The sequence below is a fragment of the Camelina sativa genome, chromosome 19 (genome assembly GCF_000633955.1).
Source record: "Camelina sativa cultivar DH55 chromosome 19, Cs, whole genome shotgun sequence".
NCBI lineage: Eukaryota > Viridiplantae > Streptophyta > Magnoliopsida > Brassicales > Brassicaceae > Camelina > Camelina sativa.
The window spans coordinates 1,749,922-1,760,273 of NC_025703.1; the positions used below are offsets into that span (position 1 = coordinate 1,749,922).

At 33.9% G+C, this 10,352-nt stretch overlaps 1 protein-coding gene across 3 annotated transcripts; it reads left to right on the forward strand.

Moving 5' to 3' along the window:
* Positions 3,275–7,898, forward strand: LOC104764123 (serine/threonine-protein kinase WNK1). Of its 3 annotated transcripts, XM_010487575.2 has the most exons (8): positions 3,275–3,851; positions 3,960–3,997; positions 4,432–4,659; positions 4,751–4,971; positions 5,060–5,217; positions 5,308–5,573; positions 6,524–6,777; positions 6,885–7,898. In XM_010487575.2, exons 1-8 carry the CDS (start codon positions 3,777–3,779, stop codon positions 7,733–7,735), a joined length of 2,091 nt encoding a protein of 696 aa, XP_010485877.1. In that variant the 5' UTR covers positions 3,275–3,776; the 3' UTR covers positions 7,736–7,898. The 3 variants fall into 3 exon arrangements, with proteins under 3 accessions (XP_010485877.1, XP_010485878.1, XP_019097011.1); XM_010487576.2 differs by lacking the exon at positions 6,524–6,777 and having other exon boundaries at positions 3,277–3,851; positions 5,308–5,779; positions 6,885–7,860; XM_019241466.1 differs by lacking the exons at positions 5,060–5,217; positions 5,308–5,573 and adding an exon at positions 6,016–6,215 and having other exon boundaries at positions 3,283–3,851; positions 4,751–5,016; positions 6,306–6,777; positions 6,885–7,860.

Below are 10,352 nucleotides of genomic sequence, written 5' to 3' on the forward strand. Positions count from 1 at the left end.
TTTAAACTGAGTCCAGGCTTCTAGATGTATTGGATATTTCTACACTTGAGAGACTTTGACTATTTAGATTGGACATTTATATATTTTGTATGTGAAGTTTTTGATTTTTACTTTTTTTTTTTACAGAGGAAGAAACGACGCAAAATGGCAAAACTAATAAGAAATCCAATAAATAAATAAAATACATCCGCAACCAATAAAAATATAAAATCGATCGTAATTTGTATTGATTATTAATCAAATTCTATTTATTGTTAATAAATATTGAATTTATTTGCTTTTACATCATCAATCGATAAATATATCGCTCGCGCGCCACCTACTAATTATGTCCAAGCCTTTCCAATCAATAATACTAATCACCATTATTTATGTTTTTGTCAGCTAATCTTTTAATATTTTTGACAGATTACAAACATAGTTGGATCCATATTATGCATAATTAGTTTAATAATATTCGTTAAGCGACAACGATGCAAATATTGTCAGTATCTTAACAAATAGTACTATTCAAAAAAAAAACTAAATTTTGTTTTACTAGTAAGTAATTAATTGAGGTTAGGTGTTTGTGAACTTCTGATTGCTTTTGGGATTACCTTACTGAATCCGTACGGGCAACCACGGAATCTACAGCAAAGTAGTCAAACAAGGTCCGATTTAAATAATTAAATTAAAATATATCCCTTAATTAGTTATTTTTATACGTATTACCAATATTGCTAAAGTTAGGTACGTTTAACTAGTTTAGGTGTTTAAACAGATAATTTACTGTTGAATAAAATTTGATATTCGCAGTTACTTGCATATAAAGAAAATTGTTACCAATCAAACAAAAACTTTATGATAAAGTTTCATGGTGTGCACAAGGAAAAGGCCAAATGGATAAGATTTGTGGTTGGTTTGATCCATTATCACAACCAAGTCTTATTTGCTTTTTTTTTTCCTCATTTAAAAGGCTATGATGATCGTGCATGTCTTTGTATTCACCCACATGCACATGTGTGTTCTTCATCTAATATTAGATTGCCCCCATCAATCTTTATATTTCACAAAAATTATTAGAATTTTTTTTATCAAATATTTATATAGTGAGCTTTTTTGCAGTGATAAGTAGTCTAATGGTGGAAACATTCATCAAAGGTTATGTAGTCTAATGGTGGAAGGTATATCGAGAAATAATTATCCAATGCTATTTTATAGTTTACAATTAATCACACGCACGACAAATTGTTCTGAAGATACATTCATATTCCACAACCTGATTTTTATAGACTGTTCATTTATGTTCAAATGAGTGATATGATTGTGATTTACTACAAATTATATGCATTATAATTATGTAGAAAAAAAATATTGACTATATTTTTCTTTATGAAATTTTTTTGATTAATTATTGTATGTTTAGTTATAAATATATGTTAGTTCAGAAAATTTAACATTTATATAATTTAATTAAAAAAAAAATCGCGAGTAAAGTCACATTGCACATGATGATTTCTTTTGCAGTTGTACTATATATGATTTGTAAAATTGGTTGAATTGTCGTGTAAATGAAATGATGTATGGTCAAGATAACACGAGCAGCTCAACACGTGGCCAAACTAGCCTTTGTTGCCTCCATTGGAACATCCAGTCGACATGCTAATGTATGGTCTCGCTGTCTCCAATCCATTTTTAGATTTTGATTTGAGTGTTTTTATTTCCAAGCTTCTTCTAATATATATGGTTTAACATTAGTTAGTTATTTGTAACCAGAAAAAAAAAAAAAAAAAAACGTTTGTTAGTTTGTATAGCATTGTTGTTTGATGGTAGAAGTAGACTAGTCGTTGAGATATATTAGTTGCATAGGGGTATAGCTACTGTAATTGGGGCGTTTATCTATTGAGTAATGAACTTTTGTTTATTATATGAAAGTCTAATCAAAGTTTTGGTTAAAGTTAATTACAGGAAAATAGCGCATCATGAAACAGAATAAATGGATGACACTATTTTGTAGATAATATGTTTAAATAATTCATCATATTTTTGAATGTAACTTTTTACGAATTTTTACGCATGTATGTTAGAAATCTAAAAAATGCGGTAAGTTCAATAAAACAAAACTTATAATAAACTTTTTTTTGTCATTTATTTTGTATACACTTAAAAGAAAATTGTTCATTAAGATTTAAAACGTGAAAAAAATACATATGAAATCATGTAAAATGAGTGAAGACCTAAATAACATACATAGAACATGAGTTCAGTTATTTATATATTCTCATTTAAAATTAAAAAGGTACAAAAAAATCAACACAAAAAAGCATGTCAGCTAAAATAAATATTCAAAATTCGCTTTATCTAAAATATGGTCAAATACGTAGTGCATTTGGGATACCATTCCCCACCAACGAACGTAACGTAACCATACAAAAAAAGATCATTTCCAAAATACTAAAATAACAATAGTTGAAATGTTGACACATAACCATATTTTTGCATATACAAAATTGCCCATCCGCACAATGGAATAAACGTTTGGAACAGTCGATCATCCCCCAAGATACGTACGAGACCACCGTTCTATTTCCAGGGATGCGCCAAGCCGTCACTAATCTTTTATTGATCTAGCTTTTTTGATTATGAAATGAAAACTTGTTAAAGTTATTATAGTGACATAAATCTTTATAACATTATGGTTCTAAAGTCTAAACAGTAATTTGATAAAATCTCACTTTAATTGGTGGGGAACAAAAAAAATGACACGTCGTTTGGTGAAAACATTTTTATACAAAATAATTCCGTCGGCTGATGGATTTTATTACTGTTTGCAAATTGCAAGCATCTCTATACTCCTCCTAACCAAAAAATATATATTAACCCAAAAAAAAAAGGTAAAGCAATAGTGGCAATTTAGCAAGTTTTGTTCTCTCACTCTCACATGTGAATATTAATTAGTTAAAATCATAATTTCAAATATTCCAATAAGCGGCCATAAGCAATCAATGTATCATTAACTTTACTAGTATTATTATTCCACCGAACAATTTTGTTAATTAATTTCCAAAAAATAACTTTGTATTTTCGTGAATGAGCTAGTTTTTTAAAATGTTCCATAAAGTAGTAACCATAATTCCCATTAATTTATCAGTTACACACACACAAAGAAAAGAAAAAAAAAACTATTTAGTTACCGTATAAAGTATATAAATCCGTAGATATTTTTAGAGTTGTATAAGAATTGACACACAAAAAAAAAATCAAGAATTTGATATTTCTTTAATCTTTTTTTGGACCACCGTTTCCCTCAAGAAACGCACACCGTCTCTGTCTTCTCTCACGAGGTGCTTGTATCTCTCTCCCCTGTAATGTAATAATAACCCAACCCAAAAAAAAAAAAAAAGAACTTCCATTGAACTGTTTGAAGAAAGCTTGGCTTCTCTGTCTTCTTCTTCTTCTTCTAACTTTCTAAGCTCAAATCCTTCTCTCTCTTCTATTCGTATCGCTCTCTCTCTCTCTCTCTCTCTATAGAGTATTAAATATGTAATGTAATAATGAGAGTAAATACAGTTACGGTTCATTATCTTACATCTCTCTGTTCAACTCCTTTTGTCAGGAGAAAACTTAAAGAGATGATTATGAAGAATTTGCTATAAGAAGAAACCTAAAGAAACCCATATTAAAAAAAAAAAAAAAAGAGAGAAGTTTTTTTGTTATTGGTAGATCTATTATATATTTATTCTTATTTTCCTTTTGGGATTTTATTTTAATCTTGTTCCTAATTGAGAGAAAAAGAGATGAACAATCTGAGTTATCTTGAACCAGATTACTCTGAGTTTGTTGAAGTTGATCCTACTGGAAGATATGGAAGAGTAACGTTTCCTCCTATCCCAATCTAATTAATCTTCTCATGATCAAAATCTCAATTATTATTTTGTTTGATCTTTTTATTGACTTCATTCATTCTTGGTTTGTTGCAGTATAATGAAGTTCTGGGTAAAGGAGCTTCAAAGACTGTGTAAGAATCTAACAAATATCACTTACTTTTTTTTTTTTATATGCTTTCTTGGATCTGGTAATGATGATTCAACTCTAGTCTGTTGTTCTTTTTTCATAAAGTTTGAGACTTTTTGTTTCTACAATCAAAACCCATTTGTGATCCATCGAAAATCTCAGATTTTTCTGTGAGTTTTTTGATTCATGATTGAATCTTATGAATGAATCCTTTAAAACAGGAAAAAATAAAGGTTGAGTTTTTTTTTGGTCTGTCTACTTGAATCACTTCTACTTTGGTAAATTAATTTCCCACTACAGAAAATTTCCAACAACAACGACTTTGCTTTTTTTTTGGATCTCTTTATTATTGCATTGACTTATATACACCCAATTCAGATTCTTTGATCATACACAACATTAAACTTTTGTCTTCTTTCTTTCTTATTGATTTTGTAGTTACAGAGCATTTGATGAATACGAAGGGATAGAAGTAGCATGGAACCAAGTGAAGCTTTACGATTTCCTACAGAGCCCTGAGGATCTTGAGAGGCTTTACTGTGAGATTCATCTCCTCAAGACTTTAAAACACAAGAACATTATGAAATTCTATACTTCCTGGGTGGATACAGCCAATCGAAACATCAATTTTGTTACTGAGTTGTTCACTTCTGGCACCTTGAGACAGTAAGATTCTTTTACAAAAGAAGAAACTTGTTGTTCTCTCTTTGGTATTAGTTTTTATCTTTGGCTTCTTACATGATTATGGATATTCCAGGTATAGACTCAGGCATAAGAGAGTAAACATAAGAGCGATGAAGCATTGGTGTAGACAGATCTTGAGAGGCTTACATTATCTTCACAGCCATGATCCTCCTGTGATCCACAGGGATCTCAAATGTGACAACATTTTCGTTAACGGGAATCAAGGAGAGGTCAAGATTGGAGATCTCGGCCTCGCTGCCATTTTAAGAAAGTCCCATGCTGCTCACTGCGTTGGTACATGCATCTCCAAACCAAATCCAATATGCTGTTTCTTGCTGAGTTGCTTTGTTTCTGATTGTGGAAAGTTTTAATCTTTTGTTAGGAACTCCTGAGTTCATGGCACCTGAAGTTTACGAAGAAGCGTATAACGAACTGGTAGATATATACTCGTTCGGTATGTGCATTTTGGAGATGGTCACGTTTGATTACCCGTACAGCGAATGTACTCACCCTGCTCAGATCTACAAGAAAGTTATGTCGGTGAGACTCTCCGATTACTAAAACACACACAGATAAAAAAAAAAAGCTTCCTCTCTTTCTGTTTCAAATGGCTAAAAAATTCGGTTTCAGGGCAAGAAACCGGATGCATTATACAAGGTGAAAGACCCTGAAGTTAAATGTTTTATCGAGAAATGCTTGGCCACTGTATCCCTTAGAGTCTCTGCTCGTGAGTTACTAGATGACCCTTTTCTTCGAATAGACGATGGTGAATTTGACTTGAGATCAGTTGATATGGATGATTCGGTCGGGCCACTTGTTAGGCAGCCGCATCATCTTCCTGACTACTACAACTACACGTCAAATAGTAGCTCTTTGAACCGTCAGTACTCAAATGGTTATAGTAGCCCCAACGAGTACCAGAACGGATGGGCATATAATCCAGCTGAGACAGAGGAGACTCACGGAATCGAGCTCTTTGAGTGTCGAAACGATGATGATCAAGAACAAGACAAGACATCTGGTAATGTTGATATTACCATCAAAGGGAAGAGAAGAGATGATGGTGGCCTATTCTTGCGTCTTAGGATCGCCGACAAAGAAGGTAAAATATTCTCCTGTCCTTTCTTTGTTTCACAACCTATGAACAAGAGTGTGAAAACTACGATCTTTCTAAGTTCCAAAGTTCTAAACATTCATTATTTGTTGCAGGACGTGTCCGAAACATTTACTTCCCATTTGACATCGAGACAGACACGGCACTGAGCGTTGCAACAGAGATGGTAGCGGAACTAGATATGGANTCTCCAAACCAAATCCAATATGCTGTTTCTTGCTGAGTTGCTTTGTTTCTGATTGTGGAAAGTTTTAATCTTTTGTTAGGAACTCCTGAGTTCATGGCACCTGAAGTTTACGAAGAAGCGTATAACGAACTGGTAGATATATACTCGTTCGGTATGTGCATTTTGGAGATGGTCACGTTTGATTACCCGTACAGCGAATGTACTCACCCTGCTCAGATCTACAAGAAAGTTATGTCGGTGAGACTCTCCGATTACTAAAACACACACAGATAAAAAAAAAAAGCTTCCTCTCTTTCTGTTTCAAATGGCTAAAAAATTCGGTTTCAGGGCAAGAAACCGGATGCATTATACAAGGTGAAAGACCCTGAAGTTAAATGTTTTATCGAGAAATGCTTGGCCACTGTATCGCTTAGAGTCTCTGCTCGTGAGTTACTAGATGACCCTTTTCTTCGAATAGACGATGGTGAATTTGACTTGAGATCAGTTGATATGGATGATTCGGTCGGGCCACTTGTTAGGCAGCCGCATCATCTTCCTGACTACTACAACTACACGTCAAATAGTAGCTCTTTGAACCGTCAGTACTCAAATGGTTATAGTAGCCCCAACGAGTACCAGAACGGATGGGCATATAATCCAGCTGAGACAGAGGAGACTCACGGAATCGAGCTCTTTGAGTGTCGAAACGATGATGATCAAGAACAAGACAAGACATCTGGTAATGTTGATATTACCATCAAAGGGAAGAGAAGAGATGATGGTGGCCTATTCTTGCGTCTTAGGATCGCCGACAAAGAAGGTAAAATATTCTCCTGTCCTTTCTTTGTTTCACAACCTATGAACAAGAGTGTGAAAACTACGATCTTTCTAAGTTCCAAAGTTCTAAACATTCATTATTTGTTGCAGGACGTGTCCGAAACATTTACTTCCCATTTGACATCGAGACAGACACGGCACTGAGCGTTGCAACAGAGATGGTAGCGGAACTAGATATGGATGATCACGGAGTCACAAAGATCGCCAATATGATTGATGGTGAGATATCTTCTCTTGTGCCCAGGTGGAGACCGGGCCCTGAATTCGAAGAATGTCTTGCGGCTGCAGCGGCAGCAAATGCTGCGAGCATTTGCAACAACTGCGTGTCGAACCGCACCTCAATGGGGTCGGTGATGGATTTCTTGAGGACCAATCCTGGTGCGAATGTGATACAATGTTGCAGAAATGGGTGCGGAGAGACTCATGGCCGGTTTGAAGAGATCACGATCAGAGAAACCGAGGTGCGTCTTAGAGAGCTATGGAAGCTGCAGCAACAGCAGGAAAGCCGTGAGCTAAGCTCAATAGACTCAGGGCAAAACCACTCCGAAGAAGAAGAAGAAGAGGAAGAAGAGGTATATGAAAACCCTGAAAACACGTTTTCTTGCGAGGCAGGTAACGGAATAATAAACCACTTTGGATCCTTCTCGTTTATACCTTCTAAATACTGCGACGAGGAGGTATACGAGAAAAGCGAAAATCAGGTCCAACAAGATTTGAGATGGCTTAAAGCTAAATGCCAGATTGAACTGAGAGATATTCAAGATGAGCAATTACAAACCCGGTGGCCGGAATCCGGAGAAGAGTCGGAGATTTCTCCTTTGGGTTCGGTTTCAGGGTTGGAAGGAGATAAGGTGAAAGAACAACAGATGTATGGAGGAAGATTGGTACCAAAGTGTCTAAAAAGGACAACTTCACTTCCTATTGATGCCATTGATTCTTGATTACTTAGTAGTGTTTTCTTCATGTATACATATATATCGTTTGCTATTATTATAAAGTCTTTTACATTGTAACAACACTCACCACACAAGTATACTTAAAAAGAGATCCATCCACTTCAAATTCTTTTGGGGTTGTTTGTACAATAATAAATACCCTTCGATCTACTCATGCATAAATCTAGTACGTATGTGAAAACTTCAAGGTGTAATAAGAGAATAATTACTTTGGAAATTTCGTTTCTAGCAACTTGTTTTTTAATCTTTTCAGGATTAACATAACTATGCTAGCAAATGACTATATACCTAGTAATCAGTATTGGAATGCATCTGTTTTCTTTTGCAAGCCTCCAAGGTCCCAAATAAATGCTTGTGGGAGATACGAATTGATGAGAAACAATAATGAAAGCAAATTATTGAACGATGTGAAAAGTAAGCAAATCAGTTTTGTCCATATAACTCCGGACATTAATATTACTCAATTTACATTTAAAAAAAAAAACTGTAATAAAAAAACCAAGAAATAAAATAAATTTCTGTCAAGAATTTTGTAAATAAAATTGGATAATGTATTGTAAAATGAAATTAAAGGAGGAAGATAAAAAAAGGAAATAGGACAAAAGAGTAAATTAATAAGTGTAAACCCCACAAGCAGCACAACGCCCATGTTCCACTGCCGACCAATCTACTAGAAATTTGGGTTCATCCACATGCATTTGTATTCATTTCACTTATTTTTCCATCAAATTCCTTTAATAAATATATATTATAACATGGTTTGGTTTGTCGTTACTATACAGAGCTGACCAGAACTACAAGCAGAGCAAGCAGGTGGTTGCGGCCGTCAGCCAATATCTAGTCATTAATCGGCTTTTTTTGTGAAGTTCTTTTAGTCTGATGGTAAAATTAGTTGATTTTTAACCACATATACCAAGGTTCGAATCCCAGCATCGCCGACTCGGTTACTATAGAAATGCTTGGACCTTTTCAATAGGACTTTTTTTTTTCTTTTTTTTTTTTTTTGTCAATACCTACACACTAGAAAATCGATTCGCCCTATTAAGAAGTACTGCTGCGCCTGGTTTTTAAAACTTTTAAGTGTTAATGTGTTATCTCAAGATTTATGACAATATATAATTTGTAAATACTAAATTACACACAAAACTGGAAAATAGAAATAACAATCACGTGTGACTTTTGATGTGGTGAGCCTATAAAGTCCGAAGCTCAGATCAGATCCAGATATATACGGTGATCTGATCTCACTGTACGTGATTGTTTTGCTGGAACAATTAAAAAAAACCTTTACGACAATAATATTAATAACGGTTTAATTTTAAAAATGAAAATGATTATGATATATACCTTTGTCACAAATTAAAAACTCGAAAATTTATGTTATACGCGTCAAGAAAATTCAATGGAACTAAACGAATAAAAAAGATAATGAGAAATGGTAGGGACATATATATGAAGAATTGAATTAGGGTGACCCATTAAAAAGGAAGATAATATTAAGGTAATAATTGATCTTTGTATATATATGTAGGAGTACAGTATATGTAATAGTCTTACAAAGCAAAATCCTAAAAATGGTCGTTTATTGAAGACATGCATGTGGGCATTGTATGTACAGATCAACGTACTCTTTTCGTACCCAACTCAATTCCACTTCAGTGCCAACCATTCTTCTCATCTATATCTTCCTCCATTCATTTTCTTGTCGGTCCTTAAACCTAATTCCCCTCAATCTTTTCTCATATTATACTTTTATATAAACAAGGTCCATTATTATGTATATAATGCAAGATGGTCATCACCACCAGCAACTAATAATTCAGATTATGGTCTTATTTAATTTGTCCTCATATATCATATACAATATGTATATTATTGTCGATCTTATATCTACGTGAAATCGTGTACAACCTTGAAATGATCCTTTGCGGTGGTGGAAGCCAACTAGCCTCATTTGAACGTACACTCGTGGCTGTGTGGCTAACAAGATCAACGAAATGATTGGTTACTTTCTTATAATCTTTAAATTAATCACTCTTCTGTCCCAACAGTTTCAAAACCTTTCTATGCATTAATTCCAGTAAACCTTTCTATGTAACACCGTTTACAAAACAAAAATGATAAATAAATTGTACTTTTTATATAGAACGAACAAAGCAAAAACTTTAAGATAAAAGAGTTATCTAATTAGCCAAATTTACATATATTTTCTAAACCTTTGCACGTTTATGTTAAGCGTCAAAAGTGACTAGATGAACCAAACATAAGTTGAGATCACTAGCTAGTTCTAACTCGAATTGCTGAATCCTTAAAAAATTTTGAACTGAATTAAACATAGATCAGTTTTGGATATACAATTCAATTACAAAGTTGAGGCTGACAAAAGAAAGTAAAATTAAATCAGGCTATAAATATTTAGGCCCAGTGGGCTCCGTTTACTTTATATTTGTTCACGTATAAAAAAAGTTTATTAACCAAGCCTGAAACTGAAAAGGCCATATTTAACAAGCCCAACTAAAAAATTCAGGCCCATAGAAACAGACAAGTGAAAGAAACCCTAAGAACCATGAAGTATATAAAAAGCTCCGACTTGCTCTGCGCG